At 34.8% G+C, this 27777-nt stretch overlaps 1 protein-coding gene across 2 annotated transcripts in view; it reads right to left on the bottom strand.

The window, feature by feature from the left end:
* The window catches only part of LOC119522748 (protein diaphanous homolog 2-like), a 132578-nt gene that overhangs the window by 4432 nt on the left and 100369 nt on the right, over positions 1-27777 (bottom strand). The window contains exon 6 of one of the 2 annotated variants that reach the window (XM_037821369.1): positions 24720-25344. The exons of the other annotated variant lie outside the window; for it this stretch is intronic. Within the exon in view, the coding sequence (XP_037677297.1) occupies positions 25270-25344 (75 nt within the window). The 3' untranslated portion in view covers positions 24720-25269. Of the gene's footprint in view, positions 1-24719; positions 25345-27777 lie in introns of those variants that run through there. 2 annotated transcript variants of the gene reach the window in all.

Here is a 27777-nt window from a genome sequence, read left to right as displayed (position 1 = left end):
GTCCTTCAAGTTCCCATTCCCCTAAGAGACATGTATCTAATTCATGCAATCTGTGGGACTCTCACTCCTGAAGCCACCATTCACTATGGAGCAGAGGTTTTCTATTAAAGGTCGCTGCTCATTCATTGACCTATATCTCACTGCTCATGCATTGACCCATATCTTACTTCTTTCACCTTTTCACTTGGACCTACATGCTCCCTGTAACTCTATACTTTTCACGTCTGCTTTAGTTCCCCAAGATAAACCCACCAGGATCTCCGTCCACCCCAAAGGTGTTTAGCTGCTATTTGGAAGAAGTATCCACCAAATCTCCAACCAAATCTCCAACATAAAGGAACACTACGCAGCCATTAAAAATTTTGTAGCTTTATATTTTTTAACATCAAAAGACAATTGTAATATATTGTTGAGAAAAAAAATGAAAAATAAACACACACACACACACACATCTGGAAGAATATTCACCAATATATTAACATCACTTTTCTAAGGATAAAGAGATTAAGATGCTTTTTTTCGGAAAGAAGGGTCTGTTTCCTTAACTAATGTTTCTATAATTAGTTTGTACTAATTGTGTAAAATTATGTTTTAAGTGGAGAAACAGAATACAAAGAAAAGAGTAACATAAGAAAGAGCAGTAATAAAGTGTACAGCAGGGAGCAAAAGCAAAATAGAAAAGCTAAAATGACCTCTTTCCACACTCTCCAATGATTCTATAAAGATTCTGAAACTAGGTTTCCAAGAATGCTTTCCAAAACATAAGTTCAACACCATGGATGACTATATGCTATGTCTTTTTTACTTTTATTTTTATTCTTATTTTTATTGTTTTTGGAGTAAAGAAAATGTTCAAAAATTGATAGGGGTGATGAAGCACAACTATACCACAATACTGTGAACAATTGGTTGTACACTGTGGATAATTGTATGGTATATGAATATATATCAATAAAACTCAAAAAAAAAATGGAAGTTCTAATATGGCAGACCTCTAAAATTCAATAACCCAAAGTAATAGAAATTTCAGTATCCTAGGTAAAGTTCTATTGCTCCTGAAACCATCAGTGTATAAAGTAAAATCATGATATAGCAAAATTAGCCCTCACAACAGGTAGTATGCCCTGTAACAGCAGCATTATTAAGGGATTCTGTGCCATTATGCTTATTCATTGATAAGCATATGTTTTTCAAAGCATCCAAACTCATTACAAATAATTTAACTAACATCTCCTTAGAGCCTATTTTAAAGTAACTTTCATTGCAAAATGTAATGATATTAAAATAAAAACTATTACCAGACCTACACAAACCTATTTAAAATATTTAAATTTAAATAAATTAACATTGAAATGAAAAAACCAACTGTATGTCTCCAAAGTTAACATTAAATTTACATACTACTGAAATTATGCTTTTATAGCAACTGAAGTGTTAAACTAACTTCCATATACACCATTTCATATATATCACAGGATTCAAATTAACAAGAATTTTCAATCTAACATGATGGAAAAAGTATCCCCAAACCTATATAAGCAGTCCCAATTTACAAGTAGATTATATTCTGAAGTCTGTTTGTAAATCAGTTGGAGAAAAACTCTTGGACATAATTATCAAGGAAAGCAAGTTTAAATAAAATGTTTATGTGCCAAGGCTATCCTGCAAAAGCACACTTAACCTATAAAATAGTGTACTGTGGTAACAACAGAAGTCCTAAGCCCTGAACCGCCTTGCAACTGGTGGCAAGGAGGGATGAACAAAAGAGGACATCCTGACAACTGAGCTGGTTGTTGGGGTGAGTGGTGAGGGTAACTGCCCCAGCTTTAGTTACAGTAGGAGACCAAAAGTGCGAGGAAGGAGAGATCCAGTATTATAAGTTCCAAGCTTCAGGAGAATAAATGAATTGCAAGCAATCGAGGACTGCTTGCAATAAAGTATCAAAACAATATGGGAAAACTGTTCAAAACCACATGGAGATAGCAAATATCTTGAAACAAAGCACTGCTTCACAGTTTTAAACTTAAAAGTAAAGGGTGATAGGTCTGCATTTCATTTTCCATTGGTGGATTCCAATATTAGAAACTCCTAGAAGAATATGGAGCCCTTTTGCATTTGTTTCATATTCTTACATCTGCAATTATCCCTGTTGCCCAATAGTGACTGGGGAAAATCAATGCATATCGTATAACAGCACCCAGGATGTACACTTAGGTAGAAAGCAACACAACATAACAGTTAAGAAATCAAGGTTTAGCATCAGGTGCAAGTAAGATTGGGCAAGTTAGTTAACTTCTCTGAATCTCAGCCTCCTCTTAAATTAATGATAATAATAATGACCACCTCATATAATAGGTTTATAGTGAGGATTAAATGAGGTCATCCACGAAAAACATTTATCACCATACCTGGCACATATGTAAGTGGTCAGTAATATGTTGTTTTTTTGATACTTACCTACTGGAGATGCTGGAACAGAGGTGGAACTTTATATAACAAAAACTGGCATAATTTCTCTCCTATTTAATAAGTAAAACTGCCAGCCTGCCAAAGAGTTGTATTCCTAGAATCTGAAAAATAGTGGGGATTTTTTCTCCTCTGCATGGAAAGCACCAAGGTTCAAATACCTTTTATCCGATGCTTAATTGTCTTCTCTCTTTCTCCACAAAGTGTTAAGATCTATTTGCCTCTAGAACAGGAATAATTTTTAATAAACAGTATGTGCTATTTGTGACTGTTTTCTTTAGAACTTAATCTCAGAAATATTAATGTGAGGTAATGGGGAAGAATGCAGTGTGCATTCCAAATTTTACCAAATATTTCTGGAAACATCCCTTTTTCATTTGGTGCAGTTCTTCTGCAGTTGTGCCCATAATATTTTTATTTATATTAACTGTTGAGTAAGTTACATATATATATTTTCCCCTACAAATCTTCATAAGGAGAGCTAAATACAATGAATCCTTCACCCGGCATAATCAGTGATCCATGAATGTGTCCTGTGTTCTTAAAGCTCTCTCTTTAAGTAACAAAATGAAAATGGAAAAAAAAAAATTAACCATTTCTGATGAAAACTTTGTGAAAATATATTACATATAGAGTGCACTGATGAAGAGTGCAGTGAATCTCCGTTTGATGACTCCTCGTCAAAATCAATTTCTATTCTACACAATAATACAGCGATGATGCCCTCGCAACCACTGAAGAACATGGGGCCACTTTTCTCTGTGTGAAACAAACAGAGACTACTATATTTTTGTATTTCCTCCTTCTACTGTTAACTGTCACATCTCACTGCCAATAGCACCTTTCATTTTTTTCTTTTCAAAACACAAGATTAACTGGATGAGAGCCTGAGTTGACACCCACAATTCTCTAAGACACACAAGAGTCTCTTTTTTCCCCCCTTAATTTGCAAAAATGCGAACAATACTGCAAATAGTTAAGATCAGTCAGAACACTGAGCTACTGATAAGGGGGCTGCTGTTGAATATAAAAAATGCCATGATTTTATTCCAAAAAGCAAGAAGGCAAAGCCAAATTTGACAGAAACCTTTAAAATCAGGAAACGCACTATCACAGAAAACTACATAAAGCAGTAATCAAAGGTGATTTTCTATCAATCACCATGGAGATACTATCCATCAGTGATTCACCTAAATAGCTCAGAAATTAAGTTTTGAACACTGTAGAGCATGTGATAGTACAACAATATGACCAGATTTTCCAGAATCCTCCCCTTTTGCTTTGCTTTATTGCTTTCTTATCTCCTGCCTTATGAATAACCCAACTCATCAAGCAAAGTGAAGGGGTGGGGGGAACCTCTGGATAAAAGCTGATATAATATTATGTGGGTCTACAACACCTGTTTGTAACCAGGACCTAACAAAGAGTATGCTTAGTCCCCTTTTTTCCAGGAGGACATGGGGTATAAGGAACCATACTTGTAGCCAGCTTTTAAACTCTGTTTTGGTGGTGGGGGGTGGGGGGGTTGGAGGTGGGTAAGAGGGAGGTTCAGTCAAGAAGGGAATTTAGCAACAATGCAAGTTAATGAACAGGCATATAAATCACCAAGGCATTAGAGTCATCCATAATAAAGAACAGAAACCCTAATCTGAATCTCCCTGTCAAATGAATTGAGCAAAAGGCTATTTTAAGTACTCAAAGAAATTGTATCCAGTTTCCTACTTCTATCAAAAGGGTATATATACAAAGCCAGGCTGTGCAGAAAGAAGTTAACATAGCAGTCCTAAGATCACTCTCCTTAGAAAGGCCTGCTTACCAAGTTGGTCCTTGGCTGGTTTCTGGTAACTTGGATTTGGATAGTATTTCCTAACTGATAAGAGAGTTTACTGTGTCTAGGCTGGTTGTATAAATAATGTGGTTTATGCCGAATACCTATTTTCCTTCTGGGATTCTGGAATTTCAGTACATGCTAGGCAGAGGTTGCCTACGTGACCAGTACCCAATAAAAACCTTGGGTGCTGCGTCTCTGGGTTTCACGGAGCAGAAACATTGCACACATATTACTGCATTTTCATTTCTGGGGAAGGAAGTGCTTTATGTGACCCCTCATGGGAGGACGATGGTATAAGGATGCCTGCCCATGAATTCCTCCAGATTCTGCCTATGACTTTTTTCCTCATGATCAGGCTCTGTATCCTTACTGTAGCACTGTAATAAATCTTAGCTGTGAATGAAGCTATCCTCTGAGTACCATGGGTCCTCCTAACAAACCTCCAAATGTGGGGTGGTTTTGAGAATCCCTGACACACATGCCTACTATATATGCAGCACTGCACTGAACGTGGAAGAGAGAATTTAAAATGACTAACACTTAGGTCCTAACCTCAAATGGTGTATCATCTAGTGAGAGTTGCAGGAATGTCCTGGCAACAAATCAGTAAACACTGATCATTTCTTCAAAATTGTACTGCGCTTCTACTGTATTCCTGGCAATGTTAGGTAATAGGCATAATGGGAATATAAAAATTAAACACAGCCTTTGCATAAAGGGGTTTACAGTACTAATTGAACTAGTACACTGTAATAAATGTTCCTCTCAGAAATGACATTACCTTTAATATTAGACACAAAAATGTTAACTATTCCATCATGGACTTTCCAATTTTCTCTGACTTGCAGAATTTACATGCTTCCTTGGGTAATGATAGTGGTGTTAATTAATTTTCTTCCAAACATTTCAAAAGGGGAGGTTGACAGGCCCTAAGTCTTGCCAGACCTTTAAAATGTTTGTTGAAGGAAGCTTCCCAGAATTTATCAGCTATCAACTAAGTTCCAAGCACTGTGAAAGATTTGCTTGGAATAGAAACACATACACAGTCCCAACCTGCAAGGATCCCATAGTCTCCTAAAAGAGAGAGAGAAGTAATAAATCATTATCATTCCAGGTCACAGGTGAAAAAAAGTTGCATGAGGTGAAACCAGTTGCAGAAAAAAAGCATGCAACTGATGAGCTTGACCATTAGGCACCGTTATTCTTAGAAAACATGTGTGAGAATGAGCTAACAATTATAACACCTGGATGACAGTGTGAAAATTAACTATAACCTTATTACTACTACATATACATTAAAATATTTGTAAATTTTCCTTTAAGCTATAAAATTTAAAAAAAAAAACTTTTAATCAGGATGTAATTTTATCTCATGCAAAAGCTAGTATAAAATATCCCTTAAAAGTGATGCCAACTAGCCAACCATTCTACTCAACAATGATATTGGTGAATAAAATACATTAGGTCTTGGGCAGGTCCTCAACAACATACAAATTTGTATTCCTCCCATTAAAAAGTTCTCAATGTTGGAAGATATGCTTACTTCTTTTTGGAATTATGTTAAAAAGAAGCCTAATTTTTTAACTAGTTTCCATTAAATCAATAACAAACAATTTTTATGAGGAGGAAATAAATTTCTAAATTACTTTTAATCACTTCATTAAATTTAAACCTCTTTACCTTAAAAAAACTGCCCATCATTTTTTCTTTACACAGAATATTACCATCTCCTGTCTTTGAAGACTTCAAAAATATATTAGTTCAAAATACATTTCTTGGCTCCCACTGAGATTTAAATTACCTGAAACTAATAGCCTCACTGCAAGAATTCTATTCCATGGCTTGTAAGTTGAATTCACCAGCATGACATCTATGTTTTATATATGCAAATTCCACAAGTTTACTGTAAATTCATGGCATCGACAATGCTGGTTGCCTAAAAGATTGGTACTGCTACTGAAACAAATACACAAAATGAGACAAGAAGTAGCCATAATTTTTCTTGCTTGCCTACTTTATTGTGGTAATCATGGAAAAAATGGAGATAGTCTAGAGCACAAAAACTAACATAGCAGCTGAAAGTAGTGTAAACTATAAGAAAAAGAATTATTTGCATATAAATCAAAATAAGCAATAAGGTTTACATCATGGTATATAATATAAAATTATTTTATTACAGAAGCTACAGCTTGCATACTAGCTTCAATTACTACATTTTCTAAAATTTGGCACAGGCTATATTAAAAGAAAATTTACTAGCAATAACATATATACTATTAACCAGAGTCCTCCCTTACCTTTCAAATTCTTCCTAATACTGTAAGGAATCTAGTCCTCAAAATAAAACATTAAATGATAACTGGAGTAAAGTAAAGGATTACTGTTGTCATTACTGAAAGTAAAATACGATGAAGTGTTTCAGTTTGGGACTCTCCCATTTACCTTCTATAAGTATCTCTTGTTTTAACTATGCAGATGACATCATAAAGATGGCAGAGTGAGATGCTCCAGGGTTCGGTCCCTGCACAGAAGCTTTAAGCAACAAACAAAAACTGGCAGAACTATCTTTCTCAAAGCTCCAGAAAACAGTAAAAGGGTTTTAGTAACAGGGCGAGTGCTGAATCAAGAAAAAGTCAACTTTTCTTGCCCTACTGGCCCCTCACCATCACTGTATTGGCTCAGTATGGCGCTGGCCTGCACTCCAAGCATGGGACCATGGTGCTGGTTCTGGAGCGAGCAAAATAAACACTGTGTACATACTAGGATGCATGTATATCTGTGCCAGTCTGTCTGGCGGCAGCATAAAAGATCAAACCAGAGCACTCTTTGCGGGCTTTCCATCCCAGAACTTCCCCAGCACATACAGGCAGTTCACAGAGCTATCCTACATAACACACTAGAACAGTCAAATCATAGCTCCCTGAGCAAAGGACTGCCAGGTGGGGTGCTTAGAATGGAACCATTGGGACCGTGAGAAAACCCTGTTTCCTAGAACAAGTGGTCATTTGGATCTGTGTAATCAGAGGAATTCCCAGGGCCATGCACATATGCCCAGGACAAAATGCATATGCAGAAAAGACCAGGGAAGACCCTATACTTTTGCTTCTGGATGTTCTCTACACTCTTTATTGAACAACTAAGCACTAAAGGAGAACACTCACACAACAGTATGCAAGACTGGGAAAAGGTGTTTTCTTTTACTTTTTTATTTTCTTAAACTCCTGACATTCAAGGAAATCTCTATCATAACACTAGCTGGAATACAAGCTTAAGAAACATGCCTCAGTGTCTAAATTCCAGTGATAACATTTTAAAACTTCAAAATACCCAGGCTGCAACAAAAAAATGACAAAACATAAAAAAACAATAAATGCAAGCCCAGGATAAACTATTAGAAACCATCAACAAGGAAGCCATGACCATGGATATACCAAACAAACACTTTTTAAAAAGATCGCAAATATGCTCAAAGAGCTAAAGGAAAACACAAACAAACAGAGGAAATCATGAAAGTGATAAATGAGTAAAAAGAGGTATCAAGAAAGAAATAGAACTCAAGAAAAAGGAACCAAATAGGGCTGAAAACCACAGAAACAGAAGTTAAAAACTCCCTAAATGGGTTCCACAGCAGATTGGAGCTGGCAGAAGAAACAATCAGTGAACTTGAAGATAAGGCAATTGAAATTATTCCATTTGAGGAACAACAAGAAAAAAGAAAGAAGAAAAGTGACCAGAAGTGGAGAGACCTGTGAAACGCCATTGTGCATTCCAATATATACACTGTGGAAATCCCAGAGTAGAAGGAAGAGGAAAAGGGCAGAGAGACTATTCAAAGAAATAATGGCTGAAAATTTCCCATATTTAATGAAAGACATGAATAGATACATCCAAAAAACCCAATGAACTCCAAACAGGATAAATCCAAATAGACACAAAGTGAGACATACTGTAATCAAACCAGTAACTGCCAAAGATAGAGAAAATTATGAAAACCACAAGAGAGAAACAACACATCACATACAAGGGAGCCTCAATAATATTAAGTACCAATTTATCATCAAAACCAAGGAGGTAAAAAGGCATTGGGATGACATATTTAAAGTGCTGAACGGAAAAAAGTGCCAACCAACAATTCTATATCCAGCAAAACCCTCTTTCAAAAACAGGGAGGTAGAGATTAAGACATTCCCAAACCAATAAAAGTCGAGGGAATTCATCACCACAAGACTGGGCTTACAAGAAATGCTGAAGAGAGTTCTTTAGGTTGAAAGACTAGGACAGTAGACAATAGATCAATGCCATATGAAGAAATAAACATCTCCAGTAAAGATAATGATCGTTAAAATGTAAAAACCAGTAGTATCATATTTTTGGTTTGTAACTCTACTTTTTACTTCCTATAGGATCTAAACTGTAAATGCATAAAAAGTAATGACAAATCAGTGGTTTGGACTCATACTCTCTAAATATGTAATTTGTAACAAAACTACATAAAGATTGGGGGACAGAGGTATATAGGAACATAGTTTGTGTATGCTATCAAAGCTCAGTTAGCATAAGACAAATAAGACTATTACATATTTAAGATGTTAAATTTAAGCCCCATGGTAACCACAGAGAAAATAAGAAAAAATATATATGCAAAGGAGAGAAGCAATTCTAAAGGAATCACTACAAAAGACAAACTAAATATAAAAACGGGAAGGATTGGAAGAACTGAGGAATAAAAAAGGATAAGACATACAAAACCAAAAGAGCAAAGTGGCAGAAGTAAGTCCTACCTCATTAGTAGTTACTTTAAATGTAAATGGGTTAAAATCTCTAGTCAAAAGGCAGAGATTGCAAAAATGGATTAAAAAAAAAAAAGCATGACTCTGTACATCGAAAGTCAACACCTCTCTGTATGTGTTACATTTTACAATGATGGAAACAGCTGAAGGTGTGGAACTGTGATCCACGACATTCTTGAAATTTGCTCTCTTACTACTTGTTAAATCATACTTTGAAAGTTATTACTGTTATGTATATATGTTAAAGTTCACAATAAAAAAATGCATTTAAAAAAAAAAGCATGACCCAACTATATGCTATTTACAAGAGACTCGCCTTCCATACAAAGACAGAAATAGCTTGAAAGAAAAATGATGGACCATGCAAATAGTAATCAAATGAGAGTGGGGGTGGTCTTACTTGTATCAGACAAAATAGACTTTAAGTCAAAAACTGGTAGAAGGAACAAAGAAGGGCAGTATATATTAATAAAAGGGTCAAATCATCAAAGCGATATATGCAACTACCAAAAGAACCCTGAAATATATGAAGTAAACTGACAGATTTGGAAGGAAAAATAAATAGTTCAACTACTACTACATTAATAGTAGGAGACTTCAACACACTACTTACAATAATGGATAGAACATCCAGACAGAAGTTCAATAAGGAAATAAAGGACTTGGACAATACTATAAACCAACAAGACCTAGCAGACATATATAGAACACTCATACAACAACAGCAACTTCTCAAGTAGACCATATGTTAGGTCACAAAACAAATCCCAATAAATTTAAAAAGATTGAAATCACGCAAAATATCTTCTCTGACCACAATGGAATGAAGCTAGAAGTCAACGACAGAGGGAGAAATGGGAAATTCCCAAATATTTGAAAATTAGATGATACACTATTAAAAAACCAATGGGTCAAAGAAAAAAATCACAATGGAAATTATATCTTGAAACAAATGAAAATGAGAACACAACATACAAAAACCTGTAGGATGTAGCAACAGCAGTGCTGAAGGGAAATTTGTAGCTCTAAATCAGTAACCTAATCTCACACCTGGAGGAACTAAAAAAAAGAAAAAGTAAACTAAACCCAAAGTGAGTAGAAGGAAGGAAATAACAAAGATTATAGTGGAGATACATGAAAGAGAGAATAGAAAAACCAGAAGTTGGTTCTTTGAAAAGACCAATAAAATTGACAAACCTCCAACCAGACCGATTAAGAAAAAAAGAGAAACATCACAAATAACAAAAATCTGAAATGAAAGGGCAAACATTAGTACTGACAATACAAAAATGAAAAAGATTATAAAATGGTATGATGGAAATTTGTACGTCAAATTAGAAATGGACAAATTCCTAAAAAAAAAAAAATTATGTAAACTGACTCAAGAAGAAATAGAAGATTTCAACAGACCGATTATAATAAAGAGATTGAATCAGTAATCAAAAACCTCCCAACAAAGAAAAGTGCAGGACCACATGGTTTCACCAATGAGTTTTACCAAACACTTAAAGAATTAACACCAATCCTTCCCAAAAGCTTCCAAAAAACTGAAGAGGGAACACTACCAAATTCATTCTATGAGGCCAATGTCACCCTAATACCAAAGCCAGATAAAGATACCCCACAAGAAAATAAAATTACAGACCAATATTCCTCATGAATATAAAGGCAAAAATCTCAACAAAATACTAGCAAATCAAACCCAACAGCACATTAAAAGAATTATACACCATGAACTAGTGAATTTTATCCCAAGTATGCAAGTGTGACTCAACACAAGAAAATCAATTAACATAACACACCACATTAACAAATCGAAGGGGAAGAAATACATGATCATCTTGATTGACACAGAAAAAGCGTATGACAAAATCTAGCATCCTTTCTTGATGAAAACATTTCAAAAGAATGGAATAGAGAGAAACTTCCTCAACATGATAAAGGGCATATATGAAAAATCCACAGTTAACATCATACTTAACAGTGAAAGTCTGAAAGCTTTCCCCCTAACATCATGAAACATGAACAAGACAAAGATGCCCACTATTATCATGCTATCCAACATTGTATTGGAAGTGCTTGCTAGAGCAATTGGGCTAAATAAATAAATAAATTCCATCCAAATTGGAAAGGAAGGAGTAAAACTACCCCTATGAGTAGACGACATGATATTATATAGAGAAAATCCAGAAGAATCCACAAGAAAGCAACTGGTGTTAATAAATGAATTCAGCAAAGTGGCATTGTACAAGATCATTACACAAAAATCAATGGTGTCTCTATATGCCAGCAGAAAACAATCTGAAAAAGAAATCAAGAAAACAATTCCACTTACAATAGCAATTAAAAGAATAAAATATCCAGGAATAAAGTTAAACAAGGATGTAAAGGGCTTGTATTCAGAAAACTATAATTCATTACTGAAAGAAATTAAACAAGACCTATATAAATGGAAAGATATTCCACACTCATGGACTGGAAGACTTAATATTGTTAAGATGTTAATGCTACCCAAAGTGATTTACAGATATAATGCAATCCCAAACAAAATTCCAACAGCCTTCTTCACAAAAAAGGAAAAGCTAAACATCAAATTCATATGGAACAGCCAGGGACCCCAAATAGCTAAAACCATCTTGAAAAATAAAAACAAAGTTGGAGGAACATACTTCCCAATTTCAAAACTTATTATGAAGCTACAATAAATGAAAAAAAAAATGTGGTACTAGGCGCAAGGACAGACATATAGACCAATGGAAGAGAACTGAGAGCACAGAAATAAAACCACACATCTACGGCCAATTGATTTTTGACAAGGGTGCCAAGTCTGCTCAACGGGGAGACAATAGTCTCTTTAACAAGTGGTGCTGGGAAAACTGGATACCACATGCAAAAGAATGAAAATGGACCCCTACCTTATACCCTATAAAAAAATTAATCAAAGTGGCTCACTGACTCTGCTGGTTTGAAGCTGTAATGGACCCCAGAAAAGGTCATTTTATTTTAATCCATTCCTGTGGGTGCAGACCTGTTGTCAGCGGGACCTTTTGATTAGGTTATTTCAATTGAGATGTGACTCACCCATTTCAAGGTGGGTCTTACTTTTACTGAAGCCTTTATGAGAGGATAAAGGACAGAAAAAGCTGAGAGAGCTCAGAGGGAGAAAAGGCCCAGAGATGCTAAGAAAGGATCCACAGAAGCTCAGAGAGAAGGCCACTGGAACAAGAAACTGAAAGCAATGAAACCCTGGAGAGAAAGACCAGCAGACACTGCCATGTGCCTTCCCTTATGACAGAGGTGTCACGGATGCCAGCAGCCTGTCTTCACAGTCCAGGTATCAGCCTGTTGATGCCTTAATTGAGACATTTTCACAGCCTTAGAACTGCAAATTTTAAGTTAATAAACCCCCATTATAAAAGCCAATCCATTTCTGATATATTGCATTCTGGCAGCTTTAACAAACCAAAACACTGACCTAAATAAAAGAAGTAAAACTATAAAACCCTTAGACCAAAACATAAGGGAATATCTAGGACCTTGCATTAGGGAATGGATTCTTCAACTTTACACTAAAAACATGAGCAACAGAAGAACCAATAGATATACTGAGATATACTGGACTTCTTATTAAACTTTTGTGCAAAGGACGTTATCAAGCAAGTGATAAGTCTAACAAGAGAATGTGAAAAAATATTTGGAATCTATACATGTGATAAGGGTTTAAAATCCAATATATATATATAAAGCATTCCTACAACTCAACTACAAAAAAAGACACAACCTAATTTAAAAATGGGAAAAGGATTTGTTTGAATGGACGTTTCTCCAAAGAAGATATACAGTCAATAAGCAACTGAGAAGATATGCAACATCAAATGCCATTAAGGAAATGCACATTGAAACCACAATGAGATATGACCTCACACTCAGTAGAATGGCTACTATTAAAAACCAGAATATAACAAGTGCAGAATTGGATGCAGAGAAATAGGAACCTTAGGACATTGTGGTTGGAAAAGGAAATGGTGTAACCGCTGTGGAAAACAGTTTGGCGGTTCCTCAAGAAATTGTACATGGAACTACCTTATGACCCACCAAAACCACTTCTAGGTATAAACCCAAAAGAATTGAAAGTAGGGACCTGGACAAATATTTGTACACCAATGTTCACAGCAGCATTATTCACAATAACCAGAGGTGGAAGTAACCCAGATGTCCATTAGCAGATGAATGGATAAACAAAATGTGTTATATACATATAATGGAGTATTATTCAATCTTTAAAAGGAATGAAGTACTGAAACATATGACTATATGGATGTACCTTGAAGACACCATGTGGAGTGAAGTAAGTCAGCCACAAAGGGACAATATATGATTCCACTTATACGAAACAGCTAGAACATGCAAATTCATGGAGACAGAAAGTGGAGTGCAGGTTACTAGGGACAGGGGGGAGGGGTAATGAAGAGTTAATGCATAATGAGTACAGGGTTTCTGTTTAGGGTGATGGGAAAGTTCTGGTAATGGATGGAAGTGAGGGTAGCACAACACTGTGAATGTGAATAACCCCACTGAATTGAATAGTTTGGAGTGGTTGAGATGGAAAAGTTTGTGTTCTATATATGTTTCCACAATTAAAAGAGAGAGAGACTAACAAGTTAAAAAGAAGTGGGGGTGGGGAGACACTAAAGAGACAATGACAATTAAATGCTAGGCATAATCCTGGACTGGGAATAATAATGGAAGAGAAAATGCCCAAAAGGACATTATTAGAACATATAGAAAAATGGGAATATAGGCTATAAGCTTCATATCAATATTAAATTTCTTATACATGTGAGCATGATATATACAACATACTCTCATATGTTCAGGAAATAGACGGATGGATGAATGGACAGATAGATGAACGGATAGACAGAATGATGTGGCATGTATGGCAAAATGTTTAAAAGTTGGTGGGTCTGGGTACCTGAGTGGGAGGTATGTTGGAGTTCTGCATATAGGTTTTGTATTATTTTTGCAACTGCCCTGTAAGTTTGAAATTATTTCAAAATAAAAGGTTTAAAAAAATAATAACTATGCAAATAACACTGTTAGTGCTATCCAAATTGAAATCAAGTTTAAGTGTTTTTTTACATAAACAGAAGCTGATCAAAATACATGTTATTTTTATCTGTAGGAAGAATTACATTTTGAACAACTAAATTTTTAACCAGTTTTGATAATCTTGCAAAATCCGCTTACAATCACAGCTAATCAAAACAGAAATGACTAAGTCCAAGTTTTAATTACCTGAAGCCCATTCCCCACATTAACTTAATTGTTCCCTGATAATCAGGTGAGCACTTACAGTAGGATACTAACTTCTTCAGAGGTTACCAAGGGACCATTTGTTTACTTCATTTCAACTGTCAGATTCTTCATTATGACAGCAATAAATAACTTTTATACTATGTAATAGTGCAAAGTTTCACTGTTGGTGACAGGGGTCTTTTAGTACTTTTCTGTACTAAAAAGGGGCCTGCAGGTACAATCATATTTTAGATTAATTCCCTTGGCTTCCTCAACTCCACCTTCAAACCTAAACAGGTTTCCTCAATATTGGAACGTCTTCACTGGACCGTGCTCACCTCTCTGTTCCCTCAGTTCCCCAAGGACATTCTCCTCTGCTCTTCTATTCAGTCCATTAGCTCCAGTTCATTCATCCTTCTGCTCCCTAACTTAAACACTCCCCCAAATAGTCTTTGGCCCTCTACTCTTTTCTGTCTATGCTCTCTCAGGGAGCCCCAAAATTTTTAAGGTTTATGCTTTGGATCATTTATGAGGACCCCCAAAATAACATCTCATCTTTCACTTAATTTCTATTCTGCTTGTACAACAGCTTATCAGATATTTCCACTTAAATTTTGCTGTTTCCACAAACCAAATCCATGTTTGCATCCAAAACAAAATCCACTTCATTCTCCTAATAATAACAGTGCTTAGCGAAAATGTAATCCCCACAGCATTCCTCTGTAGTAGGTACTATTTGTGTCATCCCATTTTACAGATGAGGAAACCAAGATTACACAGCTTGTCAGGATTCAAACCCAGGCAGTCTGACTCCAGATGTTTCCTTCTAAACCACTGCTACTCATTGTATTTGAGATTATCTGACTATGATTTAGCCAAGCTTACAGAAAGGGCTACTTTCCAATTGCAATCAATGTCCAGCCAGCAATTCCAAGGTCTCCATTCTGCACTGATGATATACTCCACAATAATGCAGTATCTAGACCATTGAAATAGAATCCACTGAAGTCCTGCTTTATTATCCAGGCCCTGAATATTCTTCACTATTCTCCAAACTCACTGATCATATACTGTAACGTCTCCGTCTTTCTAATTAAGCAAGTCCTATATATACTGCAGGGATATCAGGAAAGAGAAACATGTTTCTTTTAAATTGTCTGGCTACATGACCACCTCTACATTAAGTTTTTCACACTGCATACCATTTTAAAACCATAATAGTCAAACCAATGGGTTTCATTTCACTCATTTAATTGTGGATGCTTATATTCACACTATTGTTTTTACATGGATTTGCGAAATGTCTTCTTGTATGGAGGAAACTTCTCCTAAAGTACCAAAATTAAAAAGACTGGATTATATTTTAATCAATATTGCCAATTCTATGTATCTATAGCTACAAGAATTAAAAGCCATGTTTCTTGACCCAAACCAACAAAATGAACAAATGCATTTAAAGGAGGTCTAAATACGGATCCTCAAATTGTATAAAAATAAATGGCTTTTCTTAAAGATAATACACTCATCTGCTGCAGTACTATTTTTAGCAACATAAGTTAATTTTATACCTATAGTTATGTAACCTGGCTGTATTATTCACAAAGGTAACCGCTTTACCTATGTGGAAGATTAAAATCCCAAACAACCTGAAAGCAGATCAATAAATCAAGATACCTCCTTAGAAAGAATCACTAGGGAATGAGACATTCTAGGGGAAGATTCCAGGGATATTAAAGTTTCCCTTCCAATCTATTTTAAAACTTTTGGTTGAAACATGTCATTGTCTGTCTACAATATGCTATTATACTTCCCAGTATGAACATGTTACTATATGCTATAGTTGTAACTGGGATATTCAGATGCAGATGTATGGCACAAAGGGCCAAATGATGAACCAGTTCATGCTCCAGGTTCCACAAGCACACAATAGCCTTAGAAGGTATTAAGGTTCCAGCAGATATTTTGGAAAAGAAATGAAACACACAGGTAGAGGGATGATTTCTACAGGGGGAAGGGTTTTTCCAGTTACAAATGTCTGCCCTTAGAACTAAATCAAGGGTGGGAATAGGGGGCAGGATTCTGAAATTAACATTCCTCATCTGCAGTTGAGACCTACCACAGAGGAGATGCCTTGTTACTTGCTTGTAAGCCTCTCTGCTCCTTGATCTACTGATATATAGAGCTCTCGTATATATTTTCTTAATTACCGTTTCTCTCCACCCAGCTAAGCTACCTGTCATTACTTCCAAATCCACCAGAAAATTGTCCACCATATCTAGTTTGAATCTGCAACTGATGGTTTTAATATGTGCAATTTATTGATGCTGATGCTGCCACTGATCATCGCCATTCTCCCCTCCCTTCTTAGTCTCTCAGTTTTTCATTTTAGATTCTGCCTAAGAAGTCTAGGCTTTTCAAGACAGTTACCAGCCAGACATGCTTTTTTCTCTGGACAAAATGACAATTTAATGTGTAACATGTAAAATTTAATTCTCAAATCTTTGGCTCACTTGCACTCTTTCTATTTTAATCACAGCTCAGATGCTCGGGGCTTCTCTCATCATCCCTTACACATAGAGTCTTTGCTGTTTCTAATTGTTTTAAGACTATCAAACGATTTGTCCTAGGCTTGCTGGGATTTCACTGTGGCCTATTTTATGCATTGTATGTTTACTACTAATTATTCACTTGTATGGAAACAAAATACATTATAAGCTTAATACAACTAACAATTTTATCAAATAAAATGACCAATTTATAAAGATGTACTGAAAACTAGAAAATGTGAGCTCCACCACCACTACCACCACTTACCATGAAGATTGAATCTTACAAAACAAATACATTTATCAATGGTCTACTCCAACACTATCCCAACTAGACTGTAAACTACAAGGGTCTGTTTCCTCTTGACTAGAACAGTACCTGACACACTCAGTAAGCACACAATAGATATGTTTCTAAATAAATAAATACCATAAGAAATATTCAGGATAAAGACGGGCTCAAACAGCATTAAATGGCAGTATAAAATTCATAATATAGATGTCATACCTTTGAATCTGGGGTATTTGTATACATTTAAAATCACTAGAGGATCATTTTTATACTTGACTTTCAATGGTATTAATTTTATTTTTTAACTGGAGTCTATAAGTAAAAGATGCTTGAATTTATAAATATATGTGTTTTTACACATTTAAGTGTTAATTCAGTCTCTCTCATCATTTCTACATAACAGTTATTGGGGTATACCGTTTTACCTAACCCAATCCCCTTGCATAAGAAAGCTATAAACAGAATCTTAAAAAATTAATTTATTGATAGTGGTTACAAAAGGAAATTGTCTCATATTGTACCTTAATCTATAAAATGTTTATCTGTATTTACATAGTCTTTTTTTTTCTTTTTATTTATATAATATTTCCAGGGTGCAGAACCAAAGAATAACTTTGGCAATTAGAAAATGTGACTGATGCTTACATAATGAAACTTCAGAAATGTTTTAACCCAAATACTCAAAGTAGATTAATTAGAAGGGCAGAAATGAAGGTACAGATACAAAATTGATAGTTGAATGCAGTGGAGGTAATATAAAAACTTTCTATAAGAAAGGAAGGGTTTGTGTTCGATGGATAATATTCCATCAGTATGGAGGAAACAGATTATGGGGGCCACAAAACTTTTGCCTAAACTTCAACTTGATCTTATAGACAATATGAGCTCCAGTGTAGACTCTGAAATACGATGAGGACATGATATTGTTGCCCCCTTCAAATAGACCCTTGGCCATTTGGCCACAATAGATATCTTTAGCCACACAGATTATAGGCAAGTGTACCTGCTATTTTTCATGATCCCTCAATCCAGACGACTAAAATTATTCTTTTTACTTAAGAGCAGCAATAAATCCTAATTTTCACCATTTATCTTATTTTATTAAGACTTAAGGAGAGTTAATTTTAAATTCCTAATTCAATGTCCCATGAAAGGAAAAACAAATACATTTAAAATTGATATACACACAAAAAACTTTAAATGATGGTTATACTAAATTCACACGTTGAAACAGACATTTTCTCTAAGATCAGGGGAGTGATTTAAAAACATTTTTTCACAGACTAACCACTTTTTCAAGTATATTACAGTAGTATTTTACATTAGTGGGAACGGATTTTATAAGTCAATCAAGAAGAATAATAAGACAGTTTGGATAAACATAAATGTTTAAAATCAGACATTTTATAGAATAGCTACACTCCTATCAAACAAAACATTCAGGTGATTTAGTTGTGTAAAGTGAAGAAAATCCAGATTTTCACAAATAAGTAGCTACAAATGTTAACATTTTAAAAATAGTATCTTTTACAATCTTGGGATATTTTACCATTAAAGACACCCAACAAAAACTACATTCTGAGGCCTACACAAAAATGAATTTATCTCATTTTATAAGTTACTCATTTGGAGGTCTTTGAACATGGGAATTATTTTTCTAGCTTTTTTAAATAAGTAAAGCTCTGTTTTAAGCAGAATTGGGGAAAAATCATTTTTAGAACCCATGAAGCACCTCTACAGAAGCCTAGAGTGAAGAACTTGCCAGTAAAATAGTTTTGTTTTGTTTTTTTTTCTGAAAAGCATTGCTTTGGATGCTCAAACATTGTGGTAACTCTCATTCCTCTATGCAAATGCCATACTTTTTTCTTTTTCAGGAAATACATTTGTGGTCATTTATAGATTTATGCTAGATAACAGCTAAAGTCATGACATCTTAAAGAATGGTAGAACCCTAAAAATGAAGATAGCTAAAGGTATTCTAATTCAAGTGGCAATCTGATATTATTTCTTATGTCTGATAAAACACAAAAATTGATTTTAACGTTTAGAATATTCACAAGAACTATGAAGCCATGAATCTAAGGGCCAAATATAACAACTGCAGTAAATAAATATATAATGTCAGACATTTCATTATTTCAATTTCACTACACCTATCTAATGTTTTCTTGGGGTAGGGGAGTGGGAAAAAGGAGGACAGAACTGCTCTTGTATGAGAGCTAATGAATTTGCCTGGGTATAATTACCTCATAAAGTACAAACCAAACAGATGTTAATTGTTTAATTTCTTTATTTTAATCATTACTTTCAGTAAGTAACTGAAAGGCTTTTACAGAGTTCCTATCAATAAGGTATAGCAGTGAATTGAATTTAAATGAAGAATCCATGAGTTCATACTATCATAATTTAAAAATTAAAAGAGGGAAGGGAGAGAAGGAAAAGCTCTCTCCTTTACAGAAGATTGCCAGATGGAAAATGCATAAGTTATGATTAAATTGGAAAATCACCATTTTACAAAAACCACAGTTGTAATTGATTCAGGTGAGAATCATCATCAGATGTTAAAACCATGTGAAATACTGCTGGGGAACATGTTATTTACATGATCTCAACGTAGAGCATTCTGCATATCACTTATGAATTACAAAGAGAAATATGGAGGAAATTTCCTCAACAAAATGATCATTCTTAACATCACCAATAATGGAACAATCTGACATCCATTTGCCTCATGATATGATGCACTGAGGGAAAAAAATCAACCATGTAGCATCCTTGCTAAAAATGTTTATCCTGAATCTAATCAGGGGAAATAGACAAATCCAAACTGAGGGGCATTCTGCAAAACAACTGGCTTTGTCTCTTCAAAATGTCAATGACATGAATTTTTTTAAAAAAGTCAAGGGACTAGATTAAAGAAGACTAAGAAACAACAAATAAATGTAATGCATGGTACTTGATTGGATCCTAGAAAAAAGTCATCAAGGGCATTATTGGGATAATTGAAGAACTATGAAAATAGGCTACATAGATAACAGCAGTTTATCAGAGATAAATTCCCAGAGTAGGGTCATTATACTGGGCTTACATAGGAGAAGGTCCTTGTTCTCAGAGGATACATGCTGAAGTATTTAGGAGTGAAGTGTTACAAATTAGCAACTAATGCCCAGAAAACAGGAAAAAAGGAGAAATAAAAATAGAAAATGAGAGGATAGAGAGAATTTGACAAAATGTTAACAGTTTAGAGAATCTGGGTGAGGGGTATATGGGTGTTCATTGGAATATTCTTGCAATGATTCTGTATATTTGAAATTTCTCTAAATAAGAAATTAGGGGATATCATAAAATGTGGCAGTGAGTTTATTACACATTCAAAAATAAAAATGACAAAATGGGTAACTGTAAAATAGCTGATCAATTCCTTAAATAAAGGTGTTAACTGCCAAAATTCCAATCTTGTTTTAACTCAGTTCAAATGGTTACTTTCTTATGTACAAAAGCTTAGATAATATTTTGGGTGATTTTAATCAACGTTTTAAAATATGACAACTCAGAAATAAAATTAAAATTATGCACTTGTATTCTCACACACAATCTGATGTGACATTTTATAATTGGACTACATTAAAAACAAAAGCATGAAATTGTTTTAGCAGCTATTTCGGCCTAGTCATCTGTTTAATACAAGTAATTTTTCCAAATGAAGATCCTGCTTCATTTGCAACAGTAAATTAACAGCACCCCCCAAAAGTAAGGAAAATAGAGGTTTACAAAGTTTCTTGAGCCCTACTCAGGCATCTTTCTGCCACTATTTATCCATTCAACACCTCTAGATTTTTCTCCAAATAATTCCTATCTCATTAATGTGGAAAATGTATAATTATAAATAGTTAACCAACCTGAGACAACTGAGATTTAGTGATGTTTTATATCTCGATAACAATTTGTGTATTATTTTTATACAATAAACTGACTATATCACGGACATTTTTTAAGCTATTCAGGAAAACATGCAAAAAATGGCCTATAACTTTTTGCATACTCAGGTATTACTGAAGACAAAATCATGCCACAACTATTGAAGACAGCAAATGCTTCTAGATATTGAGTTTACAGTAAGTAACCAGACTATAATTAAATGAAGTGAGGGTGCCGGGATTTATTAGAATACTACTTTGCTATCAGAAGCTATAATCTACTAAAAATTATCTGTCAGTGCAACTATATAGCAGAGAAAGGATTGGATATAATGTCCTGAAAGTACTAACAGTGGTTATGCTAATGTTATGGGGGTGTGGGTAATTTTTTTTCAATTCCTTCTAACTCTGTCCAATTTTCTGAAAGGTATTACATTTATAATAAAAATAAACATGAAAAGGATTTTTTTTAAAAAAGCAAATGGCTGAAATCATACATTTAAAGGAAATATGGCATTTTCTATTCAAACATTTAGTACTACTGAAAAAAACATACAAATGCTTAACTACTACAACAAATCTCAAAATACTATCCCAGAAACTTCCCCACTTCTGACTGGGTTCATGTGACCTTATTTTAGAAGTAGTTACTGATCCCCTAGTTTATAGAATATATAGAGAGTATAAAGAGGATACTATTGGCTATGCAGCTTAAAAATGTAGATATTTTAATATTTAGATAGAAGATTAGGGAGAATCCTTGGGGTTGCCTATGCCTTTTCATAAAGAAGATGACTTTAAATATAGTCTGTGACCTAGGGGACTTCTTAGAAAATCTGAGCTTTTACAAGGGTTACAGCTGTAACTGGCTTCCAAGCTGACACTGAGTAATGAAGGGATGAATACATATTACATGAATGCATGTATCGCCATAAACTGGTAGCAGTTGTGGTTTACTGAATTCTTACAAAAATGTGTATTAAGTACCAACACAAGAATCATGTCCTTAATTGATTATTACTATAACAATGACTTCAATTTGTAGTGTGTTTTACAGTTTACAAAGTACCTCAAAAACTCCATTAGGATGGCAAGGCAGGTACAGATAAAGAGACTTGGGCTCAAGAAAGGTTAAGTGTTTTACCCAAATCACTCAGCCAGTAAGAGACAAAGCCAGGACCGAAATCCCAGATCTTCAAAGTCCAAACGTTGTAATTTTCACTATGTTATAATTCATGCTCTAAGTATCCATTACACGTGGCAGTTTTCCTATGAGTATAATTCACTTAGTACACCAAGCCATGAGTAAAAACAAATGAAGAAAAACTTTAGGTGAACACTCAGAATGTATCTAGTAGATATGATAAGAGCTATTTTTGGAGTTTCTTAGATAACTGGGAAGAAAGGCGCGTGGCAGGGGGTGGGTAGTGGATGGTGTTCCAGTTTGCTAAAGCTGCTGAAATGCAATGTATCAGAAATGGATTGGCTTTTTCAATGGAGATTTATTAGGTTACAAATTTACAGCTCTACAGCCATGAAAATGTCCAAATTAAGGCATCCAGAGAAAGATACCTTGACACCGAAGGAAGGCCAATGGCATCTGGGTTTCCTCTGTCACATGGAAAGGCACATAGCAACGTCTGCTGGCCCTTCTCTTCAAAATGTCTCTGGGCTTTTGTGTGTCCTTGCTTGTTCCTCCTGGGGCATTTCTGTCTCTGTGCCTCTAAGCATCTGGGTCTGCATGGGCTCTGAGCTCTCTCTCTCTGAGCTTTCTTAAGAACTCCAGTAAACTAATTAAGACCCACCTTGAAGGGGGGGTCACATCTCCATGGAAATAATCTAATCAAAAGACCCCACCCACAATAGGTCTGCCCCCACAAGAGTAGATTAAAAGAACATAGTCTTTTATGGGGTACATAACAGATTCAAACCAGTGCAGAGGGACCTCTCAGTATTTTTTCATCATGTCTGAAACAAAAATTACAATCATCAATACAAGTGTCACCTCCAAGACTGAGAAACTCCCTCACCATACACACACATTATGAGTAAAATGAAAATGAAAGCATTTAGATTGGGTATATTATCAAGCAATACACACAGTTCTGAGGTCCCCAGCTGCAGACAGTCTAAACGCAATGAAAAAGAAAGTGATACTATGTGGAAAAGTTAAAGTGGGAGAAGAGGAAGCTAAGGGACTACTTAAAATCTACAAGTTCCCTAAGTGAGGTTGCTTGGGTGATCAGCAATTGTCCTCAGAGGAAGCAGAAAACTTATCTGGAGGACAGGGACCAAAATTGCATAGGAGAAATTTAGTTTTGCTCTTGGGAAAAAAGTAAGATTTTGAGATGCTGGACTGCATTCCCAATGGAGGAGGACTTTCGCTTTTAAGAAACATTATAAAACAACTAGCAGCTTTCTGATTTCAGTGTCAGAGTATATAAAGTTCAGTGTCATAGGATCTGTGAAGATGTAGAGATTGAACAAAAGGATAGTTAATTATTTTATCACTGTTACAGCCTAGTGTATTTAAAAATGTCTAAGGTGCATTAAGACATGGTCTTTGCCCTCTGAGAGGTTATAAGCATTTTAATTACATAATGTTAATTAAACAAAACTAATGTTTAATTGAAATTAATTATAAAAGGCAAGAGTACATAAGAAAGGTGAACACTGATGAAATAAAACTAGAAGTGGCATAAAGTTAATCTATATTAGACATGGGGAAGATGGTTTAAAAAGAATTAAAGGCCACTGCCCAAAGTGGGATTATTTCTAATGTTTATATTTGGTTTTAAAGCAGCAGCATCTCTTTCCAAACATTTAAGTTACTCAGTGTGTTCTCTGTTTATCTGCACTGATGTCATCTGTTTGAGAACATTTGCTCTAAAAGCCCAAAGACCATGTCTGCTCAGACATTTTTGGTCCATAGTGCATCATTTGCAACGAGGTATTTAATTTTCTGTGATATAGCAGCTTTTCCATGGGCAGGACTCTCTCTAACTGGTGGGTGTGACTGTAATATACTGTAAACATCCTCCAGCTGGAAAAAGGTAAGTCACCTATTAGCATTAGGTGAATACATATAATAATAAATAACAGTTTTAGAGAGAGTAAGCACCTGTAGTATGTTGATCATTATCCACACAAGTGCCTGAAGTCCACCAAAATCTTACTTAAGTTTTGGTTAAGAGATCAAGCTCTGAAATCAGTCTGTCTGAGTTCAAGTCCTGGTTCTCCAACTTACTATGTATGTAACCCTAGAAAATGGACTTGATTTTCTAAGCCTCATTTTCCTCATCTATAAAATGTTAAATTAAAACAAAGTGAATATTATATACCTTCTCTCATTCCAAGAAAAAGCATTCCACACAAACCAGAAAATCTAAAACATTTTTGGGGAAAAAGCCTCAGTTCTCTTGTAATACTTCTCTGCTTCGAATATGGGAGGAATTTAATTAAGCTCATTTACCTTTGGGAAAAGAGACAGATAGATGGGTAAATAGATAAAGACATCCACACACACATACTCTACCTAATATACAGTGGCCACTCACCCTTTGTAGATTAGCTCTCCAAATGTAAAACTACTCTGCCAAAAAAGAGATCATCATCAACATCAATAAAAATAAATGATTTATTGAAAGTGTACAAAGTAGTTGCTGCTCTCAAAGCACAGGAATTACATTGCACAAGCAGTTATTTTCTCTTTAGATCACAAGTTCACTGAAGAAAGGAACCATGACAGGTTAGTAAAAATTTACAAACAGATCAGCATCAAAACTGAACCCTGAGAGCATTTTATGTCTTTGATTGATGTTCTTAAAGTCATTTCTGTTTTCCATATTATTTTGATAGGTTAATTGTGGTTGCAAAATAGTACATGCAATTAATGCAGTAAGCATGGTGTCTGAATTATGGTGACCACAGTAAAACAATTGCCTTAAATGTCGATAGTTACGTGACAATTATTTAGAAATGCAGGCCCACAACGCTATTCATACAAGCATATAAACTGGATACTAATTCAAGCTATGAATATAGGTTGACCACTGACAGGAAATACCTTGGCCACTATAACTACCGAAAAGACTGTATCCATGAGAGTCTGCCAAAAAAATTCCTGGGATTAGACCAGACTCCAACCAGCCTCCAGGAATATGTGGATGAAGGCAATGTCTTCCTGAAATACTGAAGCACAAGCCTACAGAAATACACATAATATATAGTTCAACAGAGAAAATATGTCAACAGGCCCTAAAAACTCTAATGCATTTTACAAATCTACGGTGGCATTAATAAGATGATCCTATTCAGCCCTTATCCCATTCAAACAGGCTAATTTGGGTTCAACCAACAGTCCTTTCCTAACAGATAAACAAATAATAGAAATTTGGTTAATTAAAATAGGAAATGGAATCAAATGTGTAAGAAAAAGGCCAAAATTTGATGTATAGTAAAGGTAACTTTTTAATATTGATCAATATCTGGTTGATTCTCCTTTTTCCCTGCTGACCAAGACTATCCAGATCAAGAAAGTATTGCTTCATAAAAAATATCCCTTTAAGTTTTATAATGGCAACAGCAAATTTTACACATAAATTTTAAAGGATTCATAGTGTAGAGACTATATTATTCAACAATAAAAATAAAGACAAAAATAAACTTCTTATACAATTACCTCATACTATATAGCTGATCAAAATTTTTGCCATAGTTGAAAAGTAAAACATCAACCCGATATGAAATAATGGCTATCCTGGTTTTAAATGTCTTATATCAAGCATCATATTTTAAATCTACTCTTTTCCCTGAATATATACAAAGAGGAACATCATCAATAGAAATTTCCAACATGATCACAACCAATTTACAAAGCATAAGTCTAAACATAATGCCAATATTCATACTGTGTTTTAGACATTTCTGAATGCCCAAAGTACGATAATTTCTTAATATTTCATGATCTACATTATTTTAGTATTCTTTAAACAATGTTTTTAATGTTACATGACGAATCGATGTATGACAATGCAATGGAAGGGAAGAGACTGATAAGAAATCATTATGAAAATGAATGGAGACTTAAATTAAAAAAAAAACTTTCAAAATGTATGCAGGTACCCCTGTCTAAAACCAGTATAATACACAAGCTGGCTTGCATTACTAAAACATAAAGAAATGGGAAAGTAACTACTCTGCACACAATGATGTGAAATTAGAAAAGACAGTTTTCTGTGTTTTAATAGTGTTTGTGCTATTTTTAAAAGATCACTTATAATAAATATACTATCATTTCAAGTCTTATTTTCACATGCAGTTTTCACTTTCACTTGATTATCAAAAGAGTTTTTCTATTTATACATATACTAGTTAAAAATAATGGCATTGATTATTTTTATACTGATGGAATTTAAATTTTTAACAAAATTGTCCCACCATAAAGCTAAAAAGTATAGAGTAGCAACTACGCTACAATTTCTAAACCTGTAAAGGAAAAAAAAAAATCAAAGTGGAGTGCAAGAAAGTGATGTTTTATCAAGAGCCAGCTACTTCAAACTCCAATAATCAATGTTTTGTCTCCCCCTTCTGGACTACACAATTATTTAAAAAAAAAAAAAAAAAAACAGGCAAAGTAAGATTTAATCTTCTTTGCAAATTTTTTCACGGAATATATTCAAATAATTGGCTTGACATAAGTGTAACATTAAATGAAAAAAGCATTAAGATACTATTCTAATACTGTGTTTGAGGAGCATGATGTACATAATCTACTCAAATATTTAGAAAATGAAAGATAGATGGATAGATAAAATGATACATCAAATGTGGGAAAATGTTAAAATTGGTGTTTATGGGTATTAGGGGAGGGATGTACATTGGAGTCCTCTGTATGAAGTTTGTATTATTTTTGCAATTGCCCTAAAAGTTTGAAATTACCTCAAAAAAAAAACTTGAAAGGAAAAAAAAGATAATATTCTAAATCCCGTAACTGACACTTCCTTTATCCAGTGTATGCGTAGATGAGTAATAAAATAAAGACAAAAAATAGATATATGAATAACAGGTGGGGGGGCGGATTCAGGGTATGGGTTGTTTGGGGTGATCTTTTTTATTTTTTTCTTTATTTTGTAGTAATGAAAATGTTCTAAAATTGATTGCGGTGATGAATGCACAATTATATGATGATACTATGACTCATTTATTGTATACTTTGGATGGATTATATGGTATGTGAAAATATCTCAATAAAATTGCATTTAAAAAAGACACTGGGAGGCGGGGCAAGATGGCAGACTGGTGAGCTGTATGTTTTAGTTACTCCTCCAGGAAAGTAGGTAGAAAGCCAGGAACTACGTGGACTGGACACCACAGAGCAATCTGACTTTGGGCATACTTCATACAACACTCATGAAAATGTGGAACTGCTGAGATCAGCGAAATCTGTAAGTTTTTGCGGCCAGGGGACCCGCGCCCCGCCCTGCCAGGCTCAGTCCCGTGGGAGGAGGGGCTGTCAGCTCCGGGAAGGAGAAGGGAGAACTGCAGTGGCAGCCCTTATCGGAAACTCATTCTGCTGATCCAAACTCCTACCATAGATAGACGGAGACCAGACACCAGAGAATCTGAGAGCAGCCAG

The sequence above is a fragment of the Choloepus didactylus genome, chromosome X (assembly GCF_015220235.1).
Source record: "Choloepus didactylus isolate mChoDid1 chromosome X, mChoDid1.pri, whole genome shotgun sequence".
NCBI classification, from domain to species: Eukaryota; Metazoa; Chordata; class Mammalia; order Pilosa; family Megalonychidae; genus Choloepus; species Choloepus didactylus.
The sequence above is the reverse complement of the archived record's forward strand: the minus strand, read 5'-3'. Positions and strand labels throughout refer to the sequence as shown.